The 27,127-nt window shown below is 54.7% G+C and overlaps 7 protein-coding genes across 7 annotated transcripts, besides 2 other annotated features; 4 read left to right on the top strand and 3 right to left on the bottom strand.

Annotated features, from left to right (window-relative positions):
• Positions 1-366: 366 nt before the first annotated feature.
• WHR41_05023 (uncharacterized protein) lies at positions 367-1,566 on the bottom strand (the record flags this gene model as incomplete). Its single annotated transcript, XM_069373628.1, has 1 exon — positions 367-1,566. The coding sequence occupies one exon, from the start codon at positions 1,564-1,566 to the stop codon at positions 367-369; it is 1,200 nt and encodes a 399-aa protein (XP_069229045.1).
• Positions 1,567-1,962: 396 nt separating this feature from the next.
• Positions 1,963-2,013: a sequence feature (Short protein (WHR41_05022, KAL1585940.1) was converted to a misc_feature.).
• A 55-nt stretch (positions 2,014-2,068) lies between these two features.
• Positions 2,069-2,083: a sequence feature (Short protein (WHR41_05022, KAL1585940.1) was converted to a misc_feature.).
• A 79-nt stretch (positions 2,084-2,162) lies between these two features.
• WHR41_05021 (uncharacterized protein) lies at positions 2,163-3,400 on the top strand (the record flags this gene model as incomplete). The annotated part of the gene is made up of 2 exons (XM_069373627.1): positions 2,163-2,226; positions 2,291-3,400. 2 exons carry the CDS (start codon positions 2,163-2,165, stop codon positions 3,265-3,267), a joined length of 1,041 nt encoding a protein of 346 aa, XP_069229046.1. The 3' UTR covers positions 3,268-3,400.
• Positions 3,401-8,348: 4,948 nt separating this feature from the next.
• Positions 8,349-10,289, top strand: WHR41_05020 (uncharacterized protein; the record flags this gene model as incomplete). Its single annotated transcript, XM_069373626.1, has 1 exon — positions 8,349-10,289. One exon carries the CDS (start codon positions 8,349-8,351, stop codon positions 10,287-10,289), a length of 1,941 nt encoding a protein of 646 aa, XP_069228832.1.
• A 26-nt stretch (positions 10,290-10,315) lies between these two features.
• On the bottom strand, positions 10,316-13,132 carry WHR41_05019 (uncharacterized protein). The gene is made up of 4 exons (XM_069373625.1): positions 12,747-13,132; positions 12,619-12,687; positions 12,326-12,563; positions 10,316-12,271 (listed from the first exon to the last, which is right to left on the bottom strand). Exons 1-4 carry the CDS (start codon positions 12,778-12,780, stop codon positions 10,708-10,710), a joined length of 1,905 nt encoding a protein of 634 aa, XP_069228917.1. The 5' UTR covers positions 12,781-13,132; the 3' UTR covers positions 10,316-10,707.
• Positions 13,133-14,965: 1,833 nt separating this feature from the next.
• On the top strand, positions 14,966-17,099 carry WHR41_05018 (uncharacterized protein). Its single transcript, XM_069373624.1, has 3 exons — positions 14,966-15,396; positions 15,522-16,484; positions 16,552-17,099. Exons 1-3 carry the CDS (start codon positions 15,356-15,358, stop codon positions 16,628-16,630), a joined length of 1,083 nt encoding a protein of 360 aa, XP_069228894.1. The 5' UTR covers positions 14,966-15,355; the 3' UTR covers positions 16,631-17,099.
• Positions 17,100-17,587: 488 nt separating this feature from the next.
• Positions 17,588-21,783, top strand: myoA (Myosin-1). Its single transcript, XM_069373623.1, has 3 exons — positions 17,588-17,791; positions 17,847-21,213; positions 21,263-21,783. The coding sequence occupies exons 1-3, from the start codon at positions 17,789-17,791 to the stop codon at positions 21,655-21,657; spliced, it is 3,765 nt and encodes a 1,254-aa protein (XP_069228916.1). The 5' UTR covers positions 17,588-17,788; the 3' UTR covers positions 21,658-21,783.
• A 3,059-nt stretch (positions 21,784-24,842) lies between these two features.
• WHR41_05016 (uncharacterized protein) lies at positions 24,843-27,078 on the bottom strand. The gene is made up of 2 exons (XM_069373622.1): positions 26,891-27,078; positions 24,843-26,741 (listed from the first exon to the last, which is right to left on the bottom strand). The coding sequence occupies exons 1-2, from the start codon at positions 26,910-26,912 to the stop codon at positions 25,003-25,005; spliced, it is 1,761 nt and encodes a 586-aa protein (XP_069228915.1). The 5' UTR covers positions 26,913-27,078; the 3' UTR covers positions 24,843-25,002.
• Between the last annotated feature and the right edge of the window lie 49 nt (positions 27,079-27,127).

The following is a 27,127-nucleotide window of genomic DNA, read 5'->3' as shown; positions in this document are numbered from 1 at the left end:
CCATTTTAGGCGAGTCGTCCTTTTCCCGGATCTTAGTCTTTTTTTGTGTACTGCTTTGTTTTCTCCTTGGTGGTGCACCCTCACGGGCTGACTTTTGATTTTCTTGTATTTGATTGAAGTTGCGAGTTTATGAGGCGTTTGTTTGTGGGGTGAAGTCGGGCAGTGGCGGGGCACGTACCCATTGCTCCCCTGACATTTATCGATCAGGCCGTTCTAGCACGATAGCACAGACGTACTTGGAGAACCGATTAAGATCAGAGATACCATAATTCATCCGACGGTGAAGTTTGAAAAAAAAGAATGGGTTGCGTGCCCTCAAAAGTTCAATTGCATTCGCGATTAAGATGCTGAAGGGTATAGAGCTATTCAAACCGAACCCAACTTGCCTACTCTCCCCTCAATATCTTTCACCCAGCTCTGGACGACCTTGCCGTTTCTACCGTTCGCTTCGTCGGCTTCTCTGACCGCCTTTTCCACCTTTTCAAGGCCTTCGCGCCACTCCTTGAGCTCTTTTTCGAAGTCGTCTTGCCTCCTCTCGAGATCTTCCATCTCGCCTGCTGCGTTCGCTGCGCCTGAATGCAGAGTGTGTAGGCTACGGAGGCGGTCGAGCAGTGCTGGTACAGTAGGCGTCAATGATTGTAACGTAGGCAGAAGCGCGTGGAGGGAGCGGAGTTTTTCGATGTCGACTGCAGCGAGCGAAGGTCCTGCGGTTTCTGCTTGAGGTGTGGCCGTGCCGTTGCCGCTACTCCATTGTTCTGGCGGGGGTTCCGCCGGGTTCGAGGATACCATAGAAAGTTGCTCTGCTTCCTCTTTGAGCTTCTTGATCCGGTCGCTTGCAGCCTCGAGGCTGGCGAGCGACGATGCCGTCATAAGAGCACCAAATTGTCGGTCGAGCAAAGCCAGAGACGGCAGCAATGGCGTCTCGGGTGACCCAGTGTCCAGGCTCGACAGTCCCAAGCTCTTCTCCAGCACGCTGAGGCGTGCATCAAATTCTGCTACGCCCTTGCTCACATCCTCACCCCTGCCCTCGTCTTCGACCTCGCTCCGCGAAACTTTCGTATCCCTCGATTTGTTGAGCTCCAATCCCTCCAATACTCTCTTCAGCCCTTCCATCTCTCCCTCTCCCACAGCCTCGCCCGCCGCATCACTTTCAGCCAGCACTCTGCACTCCTCCACCTCTCTCCTAAGCCTCGCGACCCTCTCACCCAAACTCTCCTCTTCCTCCCTTCTACCCAAAGCCCGAACGCGATACCCACGGCCACCCAACCCACCAACCCGGTCTCCAAACCTCCCGCCCTTAATCTCAACGCCCTGTCCCTCCCTCGTGAACCTCTCGCGCGCAGAGCTGGGCTTCAGCCGCCGTCTCGAAACCACGCCGTTCTCGCTCCCGCTGTCATCCTCGGAGTCTGTGGTTGCGGATGTGGAGGTCTCGGAGTCGTCTTCTTCTGAGGGCGCGGAGGCGGTGTGTTGGGTGGTTGAGGTGTCGTCGGTCAGTTCGGGCGTCTCGTACACGTCGGGCGCGGTATCGAAGCCTGGTAAGGCGGCGAGGCGGGAGGGTGCGGCCATTTAGAGGTGCAGATGTTGGGGTTCGGCGGTGATTGTGTTGTACTTTAGGGAGGGATGACACGAAGAGTCGGCTTGATTGTTTGTGTAACAGTCCGCAAAATGGCCAACCTCTTGAAATTCAGACCAAGCTCGTGGGTAGCACCGAACGCGAACAGCTTGTTTGGAACGTCGCGAAGTTGTTGATCAAGCGGCCAGGGACCACGACAGTTCGGCGAGCTTGCTCGCGGGCGGCGGTCGGCTCTTGGATTTGACTTCGCCCTCCACTTTTTGTGACAGCAATTGCAGGCAGGCATCATGGGCAGTACGGAATATCTACAACCATAATTATTGCAATCAGTTCCTCGCTTTCACAAATTTAGATTGAGTTTTTATAGGCTGTCAAGTCTTCCGGTGTCAATGGCTGAAATAGAGGTGCCGGAGACTCACGTCCTGGCTGTTGCCAGTCATGTGGGTTCTCTCCAATACCGATAAGACGTAGTGAAAACTAACAAAAACGAAAAAGGTCACGTCAGGGTGAGTCTGGACCGATTCAAGATGTGTTGCGTCAATCAATGAAGACACATGACTAAGACCCAACCAGCTATGTTGGCAATACGATGGCAACGTTCTGCATGCAGACACTGGGATGCGAAGTCTCTGCTATCAATACCGTGAACTACAGTAGGATCTATCGGCAATTTCCTATCTTTGCAAAAGACGGTCAACTAATCGAGTATATGACCAGGCAACCACGTAGCCTACAAGCGCTTCTCGGGCCGCAAATCAACCCCAGAAGAAGTCGCATCGTTATACGCAGGCCTCAAGAACGCCCGTCTCAATGACTTCGACGTAATGCTCTCCGGCTACTGTCCTTCAGCAGCCCTCGTCGAAGAAGTCGGCAAAATCGGCCGCGAGCTACGCTCCAACGCCACCAGCAAAGGCAAGCCAGGGAGCTTCTTCTGGGTCCTGGATCCCGTCATGGGCGACAACGGCCGCATCTACGTTGCCGAGGACACCGTGCCTATGTACAAGAACCTGCTCGAAGACGCCGACTTGATTCTACCCAACCAGTTCGAAGCCGAGCTGCTCTCGGACGTCAAGATCAGCGACCTGCACTCCATGCACGCCGCGATCGAGTCGCTGCACACGAAGCACCAGCTCCCTCACGTCCTCGTGACATCCATCCGCTTACCGCCTTCTGGGTCTGCGACGCCTTCGAGCGAAGAGCAAGATCTCTCCGCCACGGCTAAGCTCTCGGTAGTAGGCAGCACGCGCACCTCAGACAACAAACCGCGCCTCTTCCGGATCACCGTGCCTTCGCTTCCCATTTTCTTCTCCGGCACGGGCGACATGTTCGCCGCGCTGATGGTGTCGCGCCTGCGTCAAGCGGCTGCCGAGGCGCACCTTCTGGAGAAACGCAGCTGGCTGAGCCCTGACGAGGTTGCGCCAAAGGACCTCCCTCTGGCGAAAGCGGCGGAGAAGGTGCTTGCTTCGATGCATGCGGTGTTGAAGGACACGGCGGAGAGGTACGAGAAGGAGGCGCAGGCTTGGGAGAGCGAGAAGCACGATGGCTCGGAAGAGGAGGTGGAGACGTTGAGGCATCTGAGGCTGACGAAGGCTGCGGAGGTGAGGGTCGTCAGGGGGGCGAAGTGGTTGCGGGAGCCACCTGTGATGCAGGAATTTGAGGCGCGGACTGTATTTCTGAACGGCGAGGGACGTTAGAAGGGACTAGGACATGACTGATCATGGCATTGGGCGGCTGAGTCCTTGGGTTCTTGCGACACTGCGCGACAAAGATGACATAGATTACTGGTGGTCATACAGCTACATGAGGAACGAGCAAAAATCCCGCCGATTTTTTTTTCATTTTCTCGATTTAACGCCTAACACAAGAAATCAAAACCCAGTTAAAAACCATAACCATTCAAGCAAGTGAAGCTTCACGTTCCTTGCCGACGTCCAGATTTCTGCAAAATCAACCGCTGGCTCTGCAGAAACAAAGTGACATCCGCGTACAGCAAGCTTCGCCTCAACTCAACCAGCAGGGAGACCGAATCCTGTACTTTCCACAGTCAAGGTCATTTTACACGTGGGTGTTTGAATCCAAAATCCCTTCATGAAGCAAGGGCTCTTGGCGAGAAGCAGAATGTCCTTCAAACCATGTTTTCTTCGTCGACAAAGCCCCAATCAGGCTCCGAGACTGGATCTTTGGTCTCAAACTGGGCGTTCTGTCCAGCGTCCTGGAAATGATCGTAGTGAGAATCGCGTCTTGATAACTCATGGACCTGCTGAGATGTGGTCTCAGGGATCGTGAGATAAGCATGGTTACGGGCCGGGTCATGCATAGTCTGGTAGGAGGAAGAAGGATGCTGCAAGTTTGGAGCAAGTGAGGGTGCAGCTAGGTCACTTGCGCTTGCAGAAAGTTGGCTCGGATAGTCGTCGAACGCTTCGTTACCTTGATAGAAGCCAGCGGCACTCGTCGACGGCATGTCAATCGGCGAACCAAGGCAAAGCCGAGATCTGTCTGGCACAAGAGCTGAAGCCCCGTAATTGCCACTGTTATCAAGACGTGGGCGCTTGAAGGAGGCCATGCTCGGAAAAGCGGAAGGCATTGTGCGCTTCAGCGGCTCAAAACTGTGGAGATGTAGATCGGCGCCTGGGAAAGTTTCCGGCGTCAGGTCAGCCGCTGAACTGAAGCTCCGATGCATACGTGTGTAATCAGGTTGAGTATTTGGGTTCGGGTTGAAGCTTGAAGTCAAGAGTGGCATTGAGCTGTTGTCGCCGCCAGACGTGCCGATGATGTTGTTAGAGCCACTGCGACCAATAGACCTATTGCCGCCAACGAATGCACTTGGAAGGGCAGCATGGCTAGCCATGGCCTGCTGGTAGTTGCGATGGAAGATATTGGCGGGCTCGGTGAAGTTCCTTTGGTAGCGTTGTGTAGTAGGTTGTAACGATGCAGGTGACAACTTCTCGCCTTGTGAAGATTTCCGAACTAATGGAGGGTATGCCATGTTGTTTGGTGTGCTCAGGTTCCGGCCATGATAGGCGAACATGGGGCTCGTCGTTGCATTTCCATAACTCTCTGGAGCCGTTTGAATTCCGAGAGTCAGACTCTCGGGCTGGTTGGCTTGCAGCGAGGAGTCCTGAATTCTGTCATTTCCAGAAGCAGTGGATGCGGTGGGATTGAGGCCAGAGTAACCGCCCGTAAAGCGGTTGCGCATGTAACCAGGAAATGCTTCAACAGGGGTAGACGAATCGTCCTTGAAACCAGCAAGAGCTCGTGGCTGAGTGCTGGTGGAACCAGAAGGTCGTGCATCAGACTGTGATGTGGCAGCTTCGATCGAGACAGTAGTATTGCTTTCTGCCCTTTCGAAGCTTTGTCCATACTCTGAAATCTTATTGCTTAGAGACTTCTGCCGATGAGTTGGATTACTGATCGGGGACAAAGCAGCCACTTTTTTCTTGTGGCTCCGATCGTTTTTCGTCGGCCTATACGGTGATGATGAGCCTTCTGATTTGCCTGGAGATTCATTCCAAGCTGCATCAGATTTGGCTGGTGATGCATCCCGAGAACTGAGTCCCAAAGACGAGCCGCCCGAACTTTCAGCGTATTTTGGCTTGCTGTTGCGAGTCCTCGCACTACGCCGTACGTTCTGTGACACGGCTTGAGCGCTGGATGATGGCTGGGGGCTTGATTGTTTCTTGCTCGGACTGGCCTTGATCGGGCCTGGGCGCGGACCTGCAGACATGTTAGTACCTGTGAGGCTAGAAATTACCAAGATGATTATCACTTACGTCCTGCCCTGCTTGGCGGTCGAATACCGTTCTTCTCTACATCGTACCCTTGCCGAGCCATCGACTCTGCGATCTTCTGATTTTGCTTGGTTTGCATCTCTGCTCGAAGGCGGTGTGCTTTTTCCGCACGCGACTCATTCAGTGGCGAGTTCCCTCTGAATATCGCATGGTTCAGGGGTGTGCTTCGAACAGCGGTGCCCGCCAACCTGTTGCGTGCTTTCACAGGGGTATTTGAATGCATGGGCTTTTGATCATGAGGTGCAATTTTTCCTGTCGCATTACAACCAGGCGCCCCGGAATATCCAGGAGTTGTTTTGTGCTGAGATTGAACGGCGATGCTCGGAACGTTCGATTCAGTCTGCAGGCTTTCACTGCAGTCCTGCCCTGCCAGGATTTGTAGTAAGGGGATGAGAATGTTCGCCGGCAAGCGTGACTTGCCGGGATCAAAACGAAAGCCGTCATATCCAGGTCTGCTAGGGTCGGGCATGAGCAAATGACGTTCCTGGAAAGCCCATCGAATCGCGTCTTGAAGCGCTCTGGCTTTGGCGATGATTGAGATGCGTTCCTTGAGAAGCGACGCGTTGTGCAGCTCGAGGGCCTCGATTCTGTGGTTAGTATGCATGTCCTCGCTTTTGGCAGTCTGTTGGAGTTCCGATTGCAGAGTAGCCATGACCTCCTTGAGCTGATCATGGATCTCGAAAAGCTTGTTTCTCAATAATTTCAGAAGGCTGTAGGATGAATCGAGGATGGCTCCGTCGTGAGTTTTCGCACAGTAGAAGCGATGTTCTCCACATTGATATGTCGCACGGCTGTTTCTCGACGTGTAATTCACACAACCGATTCTGTTGAAGAAAGGGCCGTATGGTGCAGCGTCCTCACACCTGGTGGAATGATCTGTCGTGTGGCCGCACGTGTGCAAGTGGAGTTCAACCCTGCACATGGCGGCGGCAGAATAAACGCTTGTTGATTACTGGGTTGCTGATGTGTGTCTGGGAGTACTGTTATGTTCGAGGAAATGAGGTTGTGAGAAGTCCAAATGACTGTTTTGTGCAAAGCTTGACGAGTTACAAGGAGGTGAAGTAAGGTCAGGTGAACTTGGAAGGAAGTCGAGGTAAAGTCGGTGAATTCATGTGACGCGTGTGATGCGACACGCCGCGTGCAAATGTGAAGCTGCGAGTTATCAACAGTCTTCTCAATTGGGAACAAACCGTGCTTAGCCGACGTGTGAGGAAAGAACGCTGACTGGGAAAGAGCGAGGCCTCGAAAGCGCGTGCTATGCGAATCACGAGACTGAGGACTCGTTTTACCTGGTGCCTTTCTTCCTTTGTAGAACCAGGTCATGATACAGAGCAAACGAGGACGCACACATTGTGATCGGACAAGGCGCCTTTCATTACGATATGCTGGCTTCTCTCCAGCAAACCGCATGGGCGTTTTCCCTCCCATCTTGGCCCACAGCGCGCTCAATGGAACTCTTCGAAGCATCCAACTTAGATTTTGAATGGGTTTGAAACACCACTGTGGGTTGTCGACGTCTAGAGGACCTGCGATGGAGGGTAAGCGACGTGTGAGGTGGAGATAAAATTCCAGAGAGCTAATGGTGCCATGAGTGAACGGATCCAAGCATTCCTTAAATCAGATCTTGAGGCTCTTCGTCTCCCGAAAATCATTCAATTCACGGATAGCAGTTGCCTCTTCTCTCTCAAACAGTGCAAGGTCCCAATTCGGACCACCATGTTCAAAGATTGCGCGACCAGGTTTGCCCGGCTCACATCTATCGGTATAGTGGAGACCTGAATCACCAACAACTACACCCAACCATCTATCGACAAATGCCGAGGCCAAGATTGTAGCAGCCCGAGAACAGAGACCAGGACAATTCGCCTGCTCGGACCGAACCAGAGCCACAAGGACTGAAGTGCTTGTATGATCACAGGACGTGGCCGCCCACATAGTAATGGCTCCTCGAAATGGAGGATTTTGTACGTGCAATGAACCTGCGACAATCCGACTGCCCGACGATGCGAGACTCATGAAAGTTTGTTGGCCGAGTTGGACGACGCGACCTGCATTAGGCGCAGTACATGGCCATGTCGGACTCTTGTTGTTAAATCGGTGCCCGAATATTATTTTGGTCCGTCAGATAAGCTCTTGCGATCTGGGTAGCTCAGGGCGGTCAACGCATCTATTTGCGCCGTCGAGGAGACGATGAGGCCTCGCTAACAGCTGGCCTTGGCACCGACAACGTGAAAAGAAACTCATCACCGTAGGGCTGGGAAGGCCATCTCCAATCAACGCGCTTTGACAGTAATCAGAAAAGCCTAGGTAGCTATCGCCATAGATCCTGTCGGGTTCTGTGAGATAAGACAAGGGACGTATTGATAATCGCAAGCAGGTACAACGAAAACCATCGTTTCACTCCGGCCGAAGCATCCTCGCCCATAGAGCAAAGGTGCTTAGGAAATCTGACAGTTCTCTTGTGAGCCAGCAAGCGAAAACACAATCTGGCATCTCGCAGTCATCCCAACATGCGGCTCGCGTTTGCGCGTGGCTGCCGCATGGGCTTTCGGGCTTTCAGCGGCCGTGAAAGCCCGAGCCCGATCTCAGCGCGTGGACGATTAGCCTTACGCATCGATTCGCGATTATTCTTTCGTACAAGATCTGACAGCTAAACTCCGAATCTCCTGAAATCCTTTCACAGCATCATATTTACATGGTACTCCCTTGCCAAACACCACGGACCTTTCCCCTTGACAACAAAGGTCGGATCGGAGAATTTGTACCCTGGCTCGACTGGATCAGCCGCCAGCAAAACACAAGCTTTTGTCTCGGACGTCATTCCTATCATCTTCAAGGCTCAGCTTCTCCACCTACCCCAGACATCTGGTTGACTCGCAACGGTAACGGTCACTCTTTGACTTGTTGTGGCAACCAGGTATATCCTAGAAGTCAAGGGTTTCTTTGAGCCTGCCACCCACGACCTCGCAGGATCGCAGTCGACAAACATGAGTAGAGGCGTCGTCACAGACGAGCCCGCCGCAGAGGCAGGACCAGGTGCCACCAACACGCCAGCCATGCCGGAGAACGTCACACACACTGAAGGCCAGGCATCACGAACAGATGGCTTGCACGACAGCGATTCCAACGAAAAGTCTGGCGACGAGAAGGCCCAAGATGAGAAACCGAAGGAAGAGGATCCCTACAATGGGAGATCCAAGGGCAAAGTAGCACTCATCATGCTGGCACTATGCATGGCAGTCTTCCTCGCAGCCTTGGATGTCACTATCGTCACCACAGCTCTGCCTACCATCACCGAACACTTTGGCTCCGCATCAGGATATACATGGATTGGTTCAGCATTCTTACTGGCAAACGCAGCCTCCATTCCTTCATGGGGCAAGGTCAGCGACATCTTCGGCCGGAAACCAATGCTGCTACTGGCGAACGTGATCTTCATGGTCGGATCACTGGTAGCAGCTCTGGCTAACAGCATCGGAATGCTCATTGCAGCACGCGCCGTCCAGGGTCTGGGAGGCGGTGGACTTGTGATCCTCGTCAACATCACGATTGGAGACCTGTTCAGTCTGCGTACGCGAGGCGCCTTCTACGGTGTCATCGGTGGCGTCTGGGCTATCGCATCTTCAATCGGCCCTATCATCGGAGGTGCTTTCACCCAGAGCGTTTCCTGGAGATGGTGCTTCTACATCAATCTGCCTTTGGATGGACTGGCGTTCTTCATCCTCCTCTTCTTCCTGGATGTCGAGACACCGCGTACGCCTCTCATCGAAGGTCTCAAAGCTATCGACTGGGTTGGTTCACTGCTCATCGTCGGCGCGACTCTCATGTTCCTTTTTGGCCTTCAATACGGTGGCGAGACGTACCCTTGGGACTCCGCGACCGTTGTCTGCCTTATCGTCTTCGGCGTCTTGACCTTCGTCCTCTTCGTTCTGTACGAATGGAAAGTCCCCAAGTATCCTGTCATGCCACTCGGTCTTTTCAATTCTCGCACCAACGTCGCCACCCTCTTCGTGGTATTCATCCACGGCGTCGTCTTCATCTCAGCATCTTACTACCTACCGCTCTACTTCCAAGCCGTGCGCAACGCCACCCCCATCCTCTCCGGCGTCTACCTCCTCCCAACAGCCCTCGCGCTCTCCGCCGGTTCCATCGGCACTGGTATCTTCGTCCGCAAAGTCGGCGCCTTCCTCCCACCCATCTGGTTCGGCATGTTCATGATGACGCTCGGCTACGGCCTCTTCGTCGACTTCCACGCCAACTCCAACTGGGCCAAGCTCGCCCTCTACCAAATCATCGCAGGCATCGGCGTCGGCCCACTCTTCCAAGCCCCCATCATCGCCCTGCAAGCCCACATCAACCCGCGGGACATCGGCACCGCGACCGCCACCCTGGGCTTCATCCGCCAGCTCGCGACCTCCACCTCCGTCGTCATCGGCCAAGTCGTCTTCCAAAACAGCATGAGCGCCAAAACGCCCCAGCTCGTCGCCGCCCTCGGCCCCGAGCGCGCAATGCAGCTCTCCGGCGGCGAAGCCGGCGCCAACACGCAGGTCATCCAAGCCCTGCCCCAGGAGCAGCGCGACGTCGTGCGCGTCGCCTTCGCCAACAGCCTGCAGCCCATGTGGATCATGTACGTGGCCTTCTCGGCGGTCGGCTTCTTCGCGGCCTTCCTGATCCAGAAGAAGAAGCTGAGCAAGCAGCACGAGGAGACGAAGACGGGCCTCGCGGCGGAGAAGGAAAACGCCGCGGCGCGGACGGCGGAGAAGGAGGCCCGGCGCGCGAGCAAGAAGGGCAGCCGGCCGGTGACGCCGAGGACGTCGCAGGGCTTGGGCAGCGGCGAGACGCTGGCGGACGGCCAGGGCGTGCCGCCTGTGCCTGAGGGCCGCGCGAAGGATTTGGAGATGGGTGAGGGGGAGAAGGCGGCTGCGTGAGCGGTGTGGGACACTAATTACCATTTTTTTTTTCTTTTCTCATTTCTCTTGGATTGTTTGGATCAGCGTGGCGTTCTGAGGCTCGCGGAGCTGCGACGAAAGCTGTACATTTCTCTCTTGATATATGTCCATATCCTACTTTATTATTAATTCAAGTGATAGACCGTGACTACCCGATTTGGATGCAACTCATCCTGATTAAGCTCTTGATTTCTTCATGTCGCGCATGAATTTATCTCACGGGACGAGGATACACCAGTAGAACTGTGAACTTGTACGAATCAATTTCGATTCACATAAGAGTATGAATAATTTCATTTTGAACGCCTGATGCCCAAAGCCCCATCACTCGTGAGTACAAGCACATAAAAACGGGAAGCCCATGCATATGGAGCCCTTTAACCAACCCTTCGTCAATCTAGTACTCCAGCGTAACCTCCTGGCCCTTGACGCGGCCGATGACGATGCCAGCCGCGTACTTGGGGATGACCTCGTCGTCGTGCAGCATCTCGAACTCCTCGCTGGCGTCCTTGCCCATGTGCGAGAACAGCGCCTGCGGGCCGCCGGGGTGCTCGTCGACCCAGTCCGTGACGTTCATCACCACGCCCTTGACCGCGATCCACAGGTCCTCCTTCTTGTTGTGCTTCGCCACCTCCTCGAGCGTGTACTCGTCGTCCGGCACCTTGAAGGCCTCCAGGCTGTTGGGCTTGGAGACGGTGGCCGGGTCCGAGGAGTCGCCGCTGCGGCCGGACGTGGGCATCACGGGCCCCGCGGACTGCTGGCTCTGCGCTGCTTGGCGCGTCTCGTCGGAGGCGCCGACGCCGTTCGCCCACTCGACGGAGATCTTGCCGGGCGTGTTGGGGTCGATGTGCAGGCTGACTTGGCCCAGGCGCTGGGCGGCGGTCGAGGCGCCGTTGTTGAGGACTTGCTGGAAGAGGTACTTGCTGGCGCTGTCGCCGGCCACGCGGCCGTAGACGACGCAGCCGAGGAGAGAGGAGCCGCCGAGGCGGTTGGCGCCGTGGACGCCGCCCGCGAGCTCACCGCAGACGAAGAGGCCGTCGAAGGGCTCGCCGTTGGAGTTCAGGCACTGGGCCTGGTCGTTGATCTCGATACCGCCCATGGTGAAGTGAAGCACGGGCTCCATGATGGCAACGTGGAAGGTGTCGTCGAGGTGGAAAGGTGCGTTGTGGTAGTACTTCTTGCCGTGAGGGTCCTTGGCGCTTCCGTCGGCGTAGGTGTTGTAGTCGTTGAAGGTCTTCTCGAGGTCCTTCTCTGAGCAGCCAATGTCGGCCACGAGCTCCTTGCCAGTCATCTTCTTCATGAGACCGCGGCCAGAGTAGTGGCGAGTGTGGAAGTCGAGAACGTTGGAGGCCTTGCTGTTCAGGACGAGACGAATGGGCCACAGGCCCTTCTCCTTCTCCTTCCACAGCTTGTTGGAGACGTAGTCACGGTGCTCAAGCTCATCGGTGAAGCGCTGGCCCTTGGAGTTGAGCAGCAAACCACCCTCACCACGGAGCGCCTCTGCGGCCAAGAACTTGGTCTTTGCAGTGGGGTCCTTGGGGTCGACCAGACCAGTCGGGTGGACCTGGACGGACTCCATATCGATACCATTGGCACCAATGTTCATGAGCATCTTGTGGCCATCACCGGTCGCGTGAGCACCGTTGGTGGTAGAAAGGTCAAAGGTATCCGGCCTGTGCTTCTTCAGCAGCGAGTCGTTGCCAAAGTCAGCGGCGTAGCCACCAGTGGCAAGGATAACCGGGCCGTGTGCAACAGTCTGCTCGCCGTTGAAGTCGTAGGTCACACCAGTCACGGTGTTTCCATCCGTGTTGATCTTGTTGACCTTGGCCTTCTTGATAAGCTGTACTCGCTCAGGCTCCTTCTCTGCCAGCTCTTCGAAACGCTGCATCAGCGCATATGTGATGGCCATGCCGGGGAACTTGGCATCGTGGCCACGGTGTGTTCGAGGGTATGAGTGACCGCTAAGGCATTCGTTAGCATTACGTTTTCGGGGGCCACGCCATTGCTTTACATACCCAAGTCGCGAAACGAGAGTCAGGTCGAGGTTGAAGACGTCCTGCAGCCACTCCACGGCCGCGGCGGACTTGTATGTGAGGACCTTGATGAGGTCGGGGCGAGCCTTTTCTCTCGCAGATTTGAGGGTGTCATCGTAAAATTGCTTGACGCTGTCGGCGATCTTCTCGTCAACCTGTGTGCGGGTCAAAGCACCGTTAATACCGGAGGTGGCCTTGGTGGAGTTGCCGCCCATGAAGTCTGGGAGAAGCCGTTAGCCGGACGTCTTGGGGTCAGCGTGGAGGAGAGCGCATACTATTCTTGTCGAGGAGGACAACATTGCCGCCGGCAAGGTAGATGGTGTGAGCAGCGCTGAGGCCGGAGACTGTGCAATCAACGTCAGTTCCAATGCTTTGTTTCGGGCTGTTGCTGGGCAATACGTACGGCCAGCGCCAACGACAATAACGCGGGGAGGCATTCTGTGGGGTATCTCAAGAGCAAAAGGATGTGTTGAAAGGAAAAAGAAAGATGTGAGTGTTGGGTAGACGGTGTAGATAGAAGGACGAGGTGTCTGGAAATAAGAACTCGGCCCACAGGTCGGCAGCAGGACAGGGTGTCGGAGACTTGGGTGGCCTGGGGCGGAGGAGAGATGCCGAGGTGGACGAGAGGATGGTCAGCGCGTCCGGGGTCGTGGAGACGCTGCGACGGCGCGGGCTGGTGGCGTGCGCAGCAAAGCTAATCTTCCCGTGAAATGTTGCCGACTGCGGGAGGGAGGGGGTTCACTTGGAATATGAGAGAGTAGATATCTGAATATATGTACACCGACATGAGCTGCGTGCTCGGCAGCTGATGCGGGTTGCAAGCTGCGTGCTGCGTGGGCGAGGCTGCTGTCTCCTGCGTTTCGCGTGGACCGAGGCGTTCACATGCCAGCGGGTCATCCGAAATGCGGCTCACATGACGGGCCTGCGCTGGTCACGGGGCGCCGTCCTGGCCTTTGCGGGGACGGGCAGCGAGAGGGTGGCAGCATGTGAAAGGCTGGAGTCTCGCTCTATTCCTCTTCTGGTCTATGATGACCACATGCTCTTCGAGGCGCATCTCCGTCGTTTCTTGCGCTCTCTGGCTTGCTTCAACAGAGTGTCTTTGCTTTCGGTGTTGGTATCCGCTTGCGAAGCCCATAGCCCCATCGCGAGCGGGTATTGCGGGCGGGACTTCTTGCCGTGTGCAGCAGAGCCCGAAGTGCTCGGAGTATCTGTTCCCGAGGTCTCCATTCGCCGATCAAGCCGACGACAACAGATCTTCTTGAACCCTCAAAGAAGTATATGCGGCCCGTCTGCCAAACAGCTCCATGGCGTTCATCTGTTCCAGTGCCCTCGGAGAGAGAGACACTTCCTCTTAGAAGACGCATCTCCAGTGTCAATCCATCTTGATCGATCGCAATATTTCTGCAGCTCTCATCTCGATGTGGCATTGAGACAACGAGAGTACTGAACTGTGTCCTGCCAAAAGACTACGAGGCATATCACGCAGTGTTCACAGCCTTAGCAAAACTAAAACTTTTGCCAACAACAGGAACCACTGGTGCTATCTCGGACAATAAAAGTGTGACTTGATGGAATAGCCCTCAGTGAGTGACTGTGCGACTGAATTGCACCGGTTTACGTGCTACTCATCGGCGATTAACGGTCATATATCAAAGACAGCATAACCAAAATCTCAGCTTGTCCTAGCTTTAAGCTCACGACGAATTCTGGCATGGCATGCTTCCAAAATGTACACCGCTCTAGCGATCAATTGAGGGTCCTTTTCGAGCTCAGCTAAAGAGGTTTTGGTGTCCGTCCAATGCTCACACAAGAGTAGCAAAATAACAAGGACAAAATGTGCAAAGAAAATTGTTGTCAATACCATCAAAGCTGAAGATGCTAGTAATCAAGGACTGCGATCGGATCATATCACAGACTTGGAGAATCACACGGCACAGAGAAGGAGACGCTCACCAATCGGAGAGATCTCCTGTCGTGTATGTGTAGCGGAAGCTGTCGCAAGGAGAGACCGATGAAACCATTCACGGAGCACCTCTCCTTGTATATTACAAGAACTGACTGATCAAAAGATGAAGGCCCTCATAGAGGATGATCCAGAAAGGTCAGGGTCAGTCCAGATATTCGCTCTGCAACTTTCATGAGAATTGGATAGCGTTGTACAGTCCGATAGATGATGGAACTACACGTGTTGAGGTAAAGCCGCTGAGAGCATCATGACAGTAGCGCGCCTTGCGAGAGGTCATGATCACATTGTTCAGCGTGTGAGTATTGCATCCATATCAGAGTATGTAAATTGGCCATACTGATTGGCCACCAATCATCCGATGGTTTTTAGCTTGGTGATCGAGGCACACATCATCGGCTCAATGCCCGAGAATAAATTCGTGAGCAGTGAGTAGTGTCTGTGATGCCCAAGCCTTCAAGGTTGATGCCGGCGGCGGCGGTGGATATTGGGTTGCAGTGATGCGAAACGCCAGCAAAAAGGCAGCAGATCAGATGGTGGCGGTGGCATGGCCGGCGGGGCGTCGCGCGAACTGCGACGGCCCCTCATGACGCTGCGGCTGTGAACATGTCATCCCTGCCTCCGACTGCAAATCGCCGCCATATCGCACCGGCAGAGCGAACGAGTTGCCTCGCGCTGCCTTTGCGCCCAGCACGTAAGACCGACGGAGCCCGAAGCAGCAAACTCTCACCGCGCGCCTTCACCGGAGTCCTCGAGCTGCACAAATCGCGGGTCCTGCCCGTTGACTTCAGCCCCCAGCGCGCAGACCACCAGCCCTCCAGCCCGCCGACTCACACAGCGCCTCTCGAGCGCACATCTCTCGCGACCTCCACCCTCGAGCGTGCTTACGCCGACATCCCGGGTCCCGCGATTGCGTAGTCAGCGCTCTCATCCGCCACTAGCGCGTGAGTCTTGCGAAAGATTCTAGAAAACACCCGGCGCGACAGGGAAGCCGTAGGCTCCGTTAGCGCAGGCGAACCTCGTCGAACGGACACCCTCCCTCAGCAAAGATGGCCTACAATCGTGGATACAACCCGGATGCTCTTCCAGCGTATGTGTCGAGATCTTCTTCACTTCCCTTCGCACGATCGCACGTCCTATTCGCGATCCCATGCCCGCTCCCCACCACGTTCACTGGCCTCGCGATTCTCGGCTGACCCGTTCGTCTCATTCTAGACATGCTGAGCCCGAACAGGCGGCTCAAATGATGGGCCCTAACCGCCATGCCAGCGGGTCCTCAGCACCCCAGTACAACAAACCCATGCCTCCTCCTCCGCAACAGGGCCAGCGCCCTGACGATCGCTACAGCAACAGGCCTCCGCCGAGCCAGGGTTTCCAGTCTCCCGGTCCTATACCAGGCTCATACGGCTCCTCGAACCCGGCGCCTGCTCAACAAGATTGGGACCAACAGACTCGCTACAACACCTCCTACAACTCCAATCCTCAGCCACCACCATCACGGTACAACAGTCAGCAGTATTCGCAGCCACCACCACAGCAACAGCGACCGTCTTTCACATCCCCTCCTCCGCCTGCCAGCTACGGCCATGGTCCCCCTCCGTCAGGCCCTCACAATCGACCATCCATCCCTCAACAACAACGTCCTCCCACCGTGGGCCCACCTCCTCGCGACCAGAACGACCGTGATGGCCTCTGGTCCCTCTTCATGCAAGTGGACAAAGACCGCTCCGGCCAACTCTCCGAAAACGAGCTCCGCCGCGCTCTCGTCAACGGCGACTACACCGCGTTCGACCCGCACACCGTCAAAATGATGATCCGGATGTTCGACACAGACCGCAGCGGGACCGTCAACTTCGACGAGTTCTGCGGCCTCTGGGGCTTCCTTTCCGCGTGGCGCGGGCTGTTCGACCGCTTCGACACGGACAGGAGCGGGATGATCTCCCTGCAAGAGTTCACGGATGCGCTGGTGGCGTTCGGATACCGCTTGAGCCCGCAGTTCGTGCAGCTCTTGTTCAACACGTACGCGAAGAACACTCGGGGCCGGGGCGACGATCTGAAGGGCCGGGAGAAGGGGCTGAGTTTCGACCTGTTCGTGCAGGCGTGCATCAGTCTGAAGCGCATGACGGACGTTTTCAAGCGGTACGACGACGACCGGGACGGGTACATTACATTGAGCTTGTAAGTTGGAATGCTCACTTTCTAAGCACGCCAGGTGGGCAAGATTGCTGACAGTGTTTGACAACAGCGAGGAATTCCTCACAGGTGCGCAAAGCCTCTTCCTCTTCAATTCGATCTCGTCGACGACGGACACGGGCCTCTACTGAGATATCCGATGTGCCATTCCCACCGCAAGAGCTGAGACTGACTGAACCCCCTTCGAAGAAATCCTGCGCCAGAAAGATTAGCCGTGCCAATCGACGCGCTGCCCGCGAAGGGCCTGGAGGTGCGGCCCGCAGCAGATGAAACACCGAGGAGGCTGGCCGAGGCCTCTGCGTGGGGGAAGGCGAAAGGCGTCTGTCGAAGGGACCATATTCTGCGAGCGTCCCAGAGGAAGAGAACAATGCTGCAACTACGTCGTGGACGCAGAAAGTAGCTGGTACTCGCAACACCTTCGAATGAGCCGCTGAGCGAGAGCCGTGGTAGAATTGGAAAAGACGTCATTTCTAATGATAGATGGTGAAGAGACGCGAGGGAGTGGTGAGAAGCGGAGATACCCATGAATTGAACGACATCTGATTGCGGATTTGATGTATCTTCACATTAGATTATGAACCAATCAAAGACTTAATCATATGATCGCCTATCGTGACACGGTGATTGTAGCCTGCATTTTGTCGCGGCTTCAAGCCGTCTGGCTTCACGCTTCACAAACTTTCGCATTCACGAAGACTCCAATGGCACAAGATTTGCAAGGTATGGTCCGCCTCTTTGTCCATCATCGGAAAATGAATTTCAGTATTTAAAATCTAAGTCATACTTGCACGTGACCGCTGCGGTTGGTCCTGTCAGAGCAGCGAGGGAAATGAAAGTGTAAGCATCACCGCCTTTCGGTCTCAGCAAAGGTTGTCACCGACTTCGGTTGCAATGATAATGGGTGCCTGAAATGGCTTGCGCGTCGTCGTGAAGAAATCCGACGTTTCGGCTGGCGCGGACAGCCCTGCGAGGCGTGGCGCAGCGCCTGGCTGGGCACGGATGATGGCGAAACGAGGGCGAGGGAGGGTCGGCTGCTTGGCGGGTACGGATGTACTCTGACGTTGCACCCGAGCCAAAGGTAAACTCGCCCTGCCCGCTCTCTGCGAACGCTTTTTGCTCAATTGCGCTTTTGCTGCGTTTTCTCATACCATCTCACGTGCGAGCGCATACACTGCGGTTTTGAAGCGCCGCTCATTTCACGGCAGACGATAGATCCGGATTAGCCGCTTGGTGGGCTGTAAACAGCTGGCCCTGTGAGCGGGCGATACTGATTTGCGACAGTAGCAAGAATGGTAAGGTCAAGACTGTCTGTACAGAGTCTAGGTATTTGCTGACTCCTGTGAACAGGCGGTCACAAAACGCGCCGGTCGCAAGAAGGATGCCGCCCAACAACCCCAGGCTGCGGACGGTAGCGGTCAACCTCAGATTCGGAAGGCCGCATACGAGACGTCAAAGAAGAAGGAGGTTGGCGTGTCTGATTTGACGCTTATTAGCAAGATCTCGAACGATGCGATCAACGACAACTTGAAGAAGAGATTCGAGAATGGCGAGATCTACACCTACATTGGACATGTGCTGGTGTCTGTCAACCCTTTCCGGGACCTTGGAATCTACACCGACCAGGTGTTGCAAAGCTATCAAGGCAAGAACAGGCTGGAAGTGCCTCCCCACGTCTTCGCGATTGCGGAGAGCACATACTACAACATGAAGGCGTACAAGGAGAACCAGTGTGTCATCATTTCAGGCGAGTCAGGAGCGGGAAAGACAGAGGCGGCGAAGCGGATTATGCAATACATCGCGAACGTTTCTGGCGGAAGCAGCAGCTCTATTCAGGAAACGAAGGACATGGTGCTGGCCACGAACCCTCTTCTCGAGTCTTTCGGAAACGCGAAGACGCTGCGAAACAACAACAGCTCGCGCTTCGGCAAATACCTCGAGATTCAATTCAACAATCAGGGCGAGCCCGCCGGTGCCAATATTAGGAACTACCTTCTGGAAAAAAGCAGAGTTGTTGGCCAGGTCAAAGACGAGAGGAACTTCCACATCTTCTACCAATTTACCAAGGCCGCCAGCGAGACCTATCGCACAAACTTTGGCGTTCAGCCTCCGACCGGATATTCCTACACGAGCAGGAGCAAGTGTTACGATGTGAATGGAATCGACGATATCGCGGACTTCAGGGACACGATCAATGCCATGAAGGTGATTGGCATGTCACAAGGAGAGCAGGATGAGATTTTCCGCATGCTTGCAGCAATTCTTTGGATTGGCAACATTTCATACAGGGAGAACGATGAGGGCAATGCAGAGGTCGCGGATCAGTCAGTGATCGACTTTGTCGCATACCTGCTTGAGGTGGATTCGGGTGCTGTGAACAAGGCCATGACCACTCGCACAATCGAAACTTCTAGAGGAGGCCGAAGAGGGTCTGCGTACGATGTTCCGCTCAACATTGCGCAGGCGACCGCTTCCCGCGACGCTCTCAGCATGGGCATCTACACCAGGATGTTCGATTGGATTGTTGAGCGAGTGAACCAGTCATTGCAAGCCCGTCAGGCTGTCAAGCACAGCATCGGTATCCTTGATATCTATGGCTTCGAGATCTTCGAGAGAAACTCCTTTGAGCAGCTTTGCATCAACTACGTCAACGAGAAGCTACAGCAGATCTTCATTCAGTTAACGCTGAAGACTGAGCAAGAGGAGTACGCAAGGGAGCAGATTCAGTGGACACCCATCAAATACTTCGACAACAAGGTCGTATGCGAGCTTATCGAAGAGAAGCGCCCGCCCGGAGTCTTTGCAGCGCTGAACGACGCTTGTGCGACAGCACACGCTGACCCCAGCGCCGCCGACGGCACCTTTGCGCAAAGATTGAATGCGCTGAGCAACCCTAACTTCGCTCCTAGGCAAGGACAGTTCGTGATCAAGCATTACGCTGGCGATGTCAATTACGCGATTGACGGCATGACCGATAAGAACAAGGACCAGCTTCTGAAGGATCTTCTTAACCTCGCTGGCCAGAGTTCGAACAACTTCGTTCACACTCTCTTCCCGGACAATGTCAACCAGGACGACAAGCGCCGTCCTCCCACTGCTGGTGACAAGATCAAAGCGTCTGCTAACGATCTCGTTGCGACTCTCATGCAGTGCACGCCCAGCTACATCCGCACCATCAAGCCGAACGAGAACAAGAGCCCCACCGAGTACAACGACGGCAACGTCCTCCATCAAATCAAGTACCTCGGTCTGCAAGAGAACGTGCGCATTCGCCGTGCTGGTTTCGCCTACCGTCAAACATTCGAGAAGTTCGTCGAGCGCTTCTACTTGCTTTCGCCGAAGTGTAGCTACGCTGGTGAGTACACTTGGACGGGAGACGCCAAGTCTGGTGTGCGGCAGATCCTCAAGGACACTTCTATTCCGGCCGAGGAGTGGCAGATGGGTGTCACGAAGGCCTTCATCAAGACTCCTGAGACACTGTTCGCGCTCGAGACAATGAGAGACCGTTACTGGCACAACATGGCGATTCGCATACAGAGAGCCTGGAGGAACTATCTGCGATACCGCGTCGAGGCTGCTACTCGCATCCAACTCATGTGGAAAAAGAAGAAAGGTGGTGATCCTGGTCTCAAACTCAGAAACAAGGGTGCGGATCTTCTTGGCAGACGGAAAGAACGCAGGAGATTCTCACTCCTTGGATCCCGAAGATTCTTGGGTGATTATCTCGGAATGGATCCTTCGCACGATGGCAGCGGCGGTACAGGAGAGTTCCTCCGCAAGAGCGCGGTTGGCCAGAACGAATGGGTGGCGTTTTCCAGCCGCTGCGAAGTATTGGTGTCTAAGATTGGACGCTCGAGTAAACCGGAAGCCCGCATCTTGGTTGTCACTGAAAACAAGGACAGAAAGCAACCGATCAACGTCTACATCATCAAACAAGCGATGGCGGAAAAGCGGCTCCAAATATCTGCGGAACGTACCATTCCCGTCAGGTCAATCAAATCCATCAGCACCAGTAATTTGAAGGATGATTGGTTCGCAATCTGTGTTGGTAGCGGGCAAGAAGCTGATCCTTTGATCAACTGTGTTTTCAAGACTGAGTTCTTTGCGCAGCTTGATCGGCTCGCAAATATTCGCGGTCAAGTGCAGTTCGGTGATAAAATCCAATACAACAAGAAGGGAGGTAAAGCTGCGACCGTCAAGGTCACTAAAGACCCGTCCGTGCGCCGGGACGACGTCTACAAGAGTAGTGAGATCAGGACAGGTCCTGGAGAACCACCGAACTCGGAGTCTAAGGAGACGCCGAAGGCCAAACCGGTTGCTGCGAAGCCTATTACTACCGGCAAGCTGTTGAAGAAGAGTGGCGGCAAACTATCGCAGCAAGCAGCACAACGGAAGCCACCGCCGCAAGCTCGACCTCTGCCGGGTGGTGGATACGCAGAGCCGCCCAGACAGGAGAGAATCGTGCCGCAGCCGCAAGCCGTGCCTCACCCCATAACTTCACTTCGGAACGAGGCGCCCACTCACGCAAGGACGCCTTCGTCATCTTCGGGACGTGCGCCTCCACCTCCGCCACCTCCTCCTGCTGCTCCTGCTGCTCCTGCGGCACCGCCGCAAGATCCTACTTTCAAGGCACTGTATGACTTTGCTGGCCAGACAAGCGGCGAGCTCAGCCTGAGAAAGGATGAAGTCATCCTCATCACTCAGAAAGAGAACAACGGTACGTGATTCGTTATCCGTCGAGTAGACGAAGCTAATCCTCTCTTTAGGATGGTGGCTCGGCAAGCGCCTCGATCACAGTGCCTCTGGTTGGGTGCCCGCTGCCTATGTTGAAGAGGTCAAACAAGCACCGCCGCCCCCTCCTCCGGCGGCATCGCGTCCTCCGCCTCCACCTGCACCAGCTGCTGCGAGACCAACGCCGGGAACGAATGGCGCAGCAAGGGCCAAGCCCACTCCGCCCGCACCACCTGCGAAGCGACCCGCAGGACGTAAGCCAGGGCCAGATACTCCACCCCGAGACAGCGGGTATGCAAATGGCAGCAGTGGCGCAGCCACGCCATCTAGCCAAAATGGACCGGCCGCCGGCGGTCTTGCAGGTGGCCTCGCTGAGGCTTTGAAGGCGAGACAGAAAGCTATGAGTGGAGGGCAAGATAACGATTGGTAGATCCCTACTGATAGTCCTTCCAACCTAGCATTTCAATCGGAACAACCACCAGTGATCAGTCATAGGCGAACAATCGGACAGCGCGTGTTCTGTTTATGCAGTAAACCATGAACCTATTAACCCGAACGTGTATGGTAAATTTGATGTTGACATGTTGTCGCAGCGCTTGCGTCGACGCGCCGTTTCTATAAGCGAGAAGGATGTGCGGCGTTGAAACACCCAAGCGCTTATTGCAGATGAATCCAATCAGATCTTTCAACACACGGCATACGAGGCTTAAACGTCATACGAGACATGCAGAGACGCTCATATTCCGCAGCCGAGCACATCGTAGGCAGTACTGGCTGCCTTCGCGCATCATCGTAGCGCCACTGTCATGATCGCGGAAGTATTTGACCTCGGATTTGGTTCGACCCTACCGCTTTCCTTCCATGTCCCAAAGTCTATCCAGCACGACCGAAATATGACCAGATCGAACTCACCTGAAAGTGCGGGTCATGTTTTCGCAACACATCAAGCGCCATACCTGCAGTATCTTGGCGCGCTCAAAAGCAAATGGCACGAAGTTCGAGTTCTTGAGCAACATCTCAGAGGTCTCGCGGACAAGGTGAAGACCACGCCTATGTCAGGCGAGACGAGGCCTGAGCTCATGCATTCCGCCGCCGAGATTTGGGACATCCAAAACGACACAGGAAGCATCAGCAAACCTCTGACAGTCGCAGCCATTCTGAGACCGCGAAGTGGAAATGCAGTGCCCAAACATGTCGACAACTTCTTGGGTCGTCTTCGAGAGAGTGAGCCGGATGTCAATACAAGAATCATTGTTTTCTACAGTGAATATGTTCGCGAAGACTGCGAAGCTGTTGCGAGTTTGTTGTTCTGTCACATCCTGGGCGTCGAGCTTAATCTGCGCCCAGCAGACGTTAGCAATCTTGCGCGCATGAGCGGCTTTGAGGAAAAGATTCCCGCACTTCGTCGAACCCCGTTGAGAGCAGGCGTGGTCTCGTTTGGGCGCATTGAAAAGGGTCAAAGTTCGATTATCGCTGCAGACCTTGGTCCAAGAAAGCTGGGCAAAGGCGAACCGAACATTGGCAAGTATTCGACTCATGCGATGGCCTTAACGACACGGCTAACTATCCGTAGTTGTGGTTCATTTTTCGTCTTGTAATTACGCGTGGCAATCGTCCGCTTGGCTCACTCCCAGCGATATCTGGGATCCTCCACTTTTCTCTGATTGGATGGACAGCCCTTTGGACTGCAGACAAGAGACATATTCGACTCCGATCTTCTTCTTCACGCACGTCTTACGACGTTGCTTGAAGTCACACCTTAGGCCTACACAAGATGCACCGGCCGGTCACTGGCTCACTTCACTGATCCACATGGAAGCAATAAAACGTGCTGGGGAGCTAGACAGCATAGTTACGAGCTGGTCGGAGCTACAGAAACTTAGCGATCGCGGAAGGCTTTATGATCTTTCGACAGACGCACGGGCATTGCGTGTAACCCTACAAGCTGATATCAATCAAGTCAATGCTTTCCAGAGGAACCGTCCTAACTCGCCTTTGGGAGATTACGAGGAGGCAAAGCTCATGCTCGAGCGGCTGGATGCCGAAAGCAAGGCCATTGCAGAAGACATACAAGCCTTGCTCGACACGCAGATTCAGCAGAAAAACATCCAGACAGCCGAATTGGCAATCAATGAGAGTCGAAGCGCTATCGCAGGTAAGTCTGCTACTCTGAGAATTATGTTTTTCCTACTGTTAACGTTTTGGAATTCGTAGTCACCGTACTCGCTTTTGTCTTCATTCCTATCAATTTAGCTTCGTCACTATACGGCATGAACGTACAGGAGATCAATGAAACAGGTCATAGCATCTGGGGATTTGTTGTAACAGCCATAATCTTCTTGCTATTCTCGGGTCTTGGGTGGACAAGCTGGCGGGCGTCTTGCAATTGGCGCCAGGTGATCCAAGAGGCCAGGTCATACACACACCACGTGTACCATTGGGAGTGGTCGGACCTATCCAAGCTCACGCGATTGAAGCTTGTCTTAGAGACCTTTCAGAAACGCGAGTGGCATACGATACGAAGACTGGCGCTTTTTGTGGGCCTGAGCTCGCTTGAGACGAAAAAATCCGAGATGATCGAGTGTTGAGCTGGCTATGATTGCTGTATGCTGAGGCATGCTCTATGTACATTTTCTTTCATTGCCTCCTCTGCGGTTCGATAAGTAACAGATAGGAGACACAAGAATCAGGTCGAAAGATACAGCTGTTCGGCACCAATGCATGCGCAGAACGAAAGTAAGTCCCATTCGATTGATAGAGATGATTTTCATAGGTCAAGGCAGGCTAATGAAGAAGCATTTCACTAACGTTGCCTAGATGGTGCCTGCTGTCTCTTAATCGCCAGTTACAACTCTCCGGGCGTCATCGCCTCAATAACCTGCCATAGCAGGTATCTTTGTGCTTTCCAATTGGCTTCCGCCGCGTCGACGCTAGCTGCTGGACGATGTTCCAGACAAGCCCTCACATTCAGAAGACAGCCACTTTATGCCACTTCGCTTGAAGCCGCAAGGGAATGCAGGCCGTGAGCAGTGGGCATCGTGATTCTGGAGCGGACTGGGCCAACAGGGGACGAGAGGCGGCTGAATTCCCAGGCGCCATCCAGCCAATTTCGCCACCCCGCAAACACCATGCAACGTTTCAGCCATCAATCTAGACCTCGCTAGAATGACGGATTTAGGTATCAAATATTGTTCACATTGGTTGCCTGAATACCTGAAAGGAAACATGCCTGGATGACAGGATGTGTGATAGATGCTACTGGGTGATAAAAAGCTTGATTGGGCGCACTTGCCTCCAGGACTATTGAACGCTATTGACCCGCTCCAACTCTCGAGACACACAGAGAGAGAGAGAGAGAGCGAAAATTGGCAGCACCAGTGCAGAGCGTCATGGAAAGACTCGGGTTCCAGAAATTCACCGCAGATTGTGGCTTTATTAGAATGCTCCTCGCTGAGGCTACGTGCTTTTCCTTTGCCGTTCGTTGCATCCTGCTGTGCTCCAGAACGCCTTATCCTGATTGATCCGACATCCCAGCTTCGTTGGTGAATTTTTGGATTGGTCCGGATAAACATCAGCACGTTCAATTCAGCAGCAAAGGTGTGGAATATCTGAAAGTGAGTGACAAAAACGTAGCATAGGTATCACATTGACAGGCACTGTCTAGCACAGCCATCCCACTTCCCAACCAAACGCCAGTCCGCATGCCCAAAGCCGAGTTTTCGAACAAGAATCAGACAATCTTCGCCGATGTGTAGCGGTTCCAAAGAGGTAAAGTTTAGTGTGTCAGCACAGGGGCATCCTCACGGCTGATCTCGCTGTCGCCATCCTGGCTCCCAACTTCGGTCCAGCTGTCCGGAGTCGCGACACCATCGCCTTCCTCGGAGAGCATGTCGACGTCGCTGTCTTCGACGACGTCGATGACTTCCACATCCGAGAACTCACTGCGGGCCGCGCTAGCAGTCTGCTGAGATGGGGTCTGCTCGCGTGATGTGCCAGGGAAGGACGCAAATGCTTCAGAACCTGAGGCGTTGCTGAAGGTGAAGGAAGAGGCTCGGGAGCGAGAGGTGACGCTCTGCTCTTCTGCAACAGACGGAGTTGCTTCTGAGACGTCAATGAGCTGGGGCTGTGTGGAGCCGTGAGAGACCGTGTGAGATGTAGGCGGGGAAGTGGATCGAGACTGCGCAGAATAGAAGCTGGCATCCAGCGGCTGTGGTTGCTGCTGTTGCTGGGAAGATGCCGCTTCGTGCACAGGATCATAAGGCTTCTTGGGGCTGGATGACCGAGAGCTGCCCTGTGCAGTATCGTGTACGGCCAAGCGGGCCCGAGTGAGCTGAGGCGTCACGCTATAAAGATCGTCCTCATCAGCGATTACCGCCGGTGTTGGCACGCTGACAGGTGGGTCCGCAGCCTTTTGCTCCTCTGTCCAGACTGCATGATCGAAGAGTGATCTCCAATCACCTTGAGGGAGGTCTTGCGGTGCAGAGGTCGGAGGATCGGGCGTCAAATCGACCAGTGGCTGTTGTTGACTCGGTGCGATACGGGGCGTGTCAGGTGCAGCATTGGCAACGGCGTGAGCAGCCTGCTGGCCATCCATGTCGCGCAGACTTGCTTCAATAGCAGCTCGAAGGTCGTCATCGTATTCCTGTTGAGTACCTCGACGCACAGTAGCTGAAGGCTTGGAGCCTTCCGACTCGGACAAGGAAAGGGCGATGGCGAGCTGCTCCTCGTAAGACAATTCCTCTTGCCTGGTCTCCGGTACCTGTTGCTCTTGAACCGCCTCTGGCGTTGGCTGAGGTCTCTTCTCGAGCTTGATCTTGGGTGGAACAGGCGGCTTTGGGGTAATGCTCCTCTCCATCTCGAACTCATCACCGAATGGGTTTGCGAGGGCCGCACCCATCTGCCACCCACTCGCCGCAACAGAAGGGCTAGAAGTCTCGCCAACGGGAATAGGCTTTTCGACTTCGCTCATTTCCTGCGGCTTCACCTCTGATTCAGCCTGTGGCGGTGTTGGTAAGGCTGCATCACTTGACCTCAATTTGCCCTCCTTATCGACCATAGCATCGAAGCTAGTTGGCGACATGGGCGGCGTCTCCGTGGTAGGACTGGTGATTATGCCTCTCTTCTCTTGCAGCTCGAGCATGTCTCTATTCCTCCTAGCCAGATACTCTCTTCCCAGGCGTCGTCTCTCCTCCGCTGCTTCGTCGTCCTCCGGGCCACGGACCGGTATCCTCCTCACAGTGTTCGAGGGGGAGACAGCAGATCGACCCGTTGCTACAGCAGCCGCATCACGGCTGGCTTGCATTTCCCGCCTGATAGCCTCATCGTTGCTCGGCGTACGCCCCTCGAAAGCGAAGGCTTCGGCTTCACGGCGAGATTGCGGGTCGAGGTCAGGACCTATGGTCCGAAGGAGCTCGGCGAGATTGCGACGCTGCTCTTCAAGCCATTGCTGTACCTGCGGGTTCTCGAGGACGGCGATGCCGAGAGCGGTGATTATGGATATGGAGATGATGATACCTAGAGCCATGGCGTTAGCTTTGTGCTTATGTACATCGGTATGTAATGTATATGAACGTGGTCACGGACTCCAGAGTGTTGAACACAGAACAGCATCTCTGGAGTTTTTGAACCGTCTCAGATCGTCATATTCGTGCACTGCAACTCACCTTTGACCGCCGCAGCAGGCATCTTTGCCACCCGCCCTTGCGTGGGCGTTCGAGTCAGCACAGAGAGCTCCGAGCCGAGAATTTCCACGATCAGAAGACTCCTGCGTCCTTAGTCACAGTGCCCTCACAGTGCCCAAGAAATGTAAGAGGTTTGCACAGGTGAAGAGGTCGACAGGAGGTGAAGAAGGCAAGGTTGTGTTGATCAGGCTGCAGTATTCGTGGATAGCTGGGCTGCGC

This window comes from Cladosporium halotolerans (genome assembly GCF_011745625.1).
Source record: "Cladosporium halotolerans strain TM138-S3 chromosome Unknown Sca17, whole genome shotgun sequence".
Taxonomy (NCBI): Eukaryota; Fungi; Ascomycota; class Dothideomycetes; order Cladosporiales; family Cladosporiaceae; genus Cladosporium; species Cladosporium halotolerans.
Note: the sequence above shows the minus strand (reverse complement) of the source record. Positions and strands in the feature narration are given on the sequence as shown.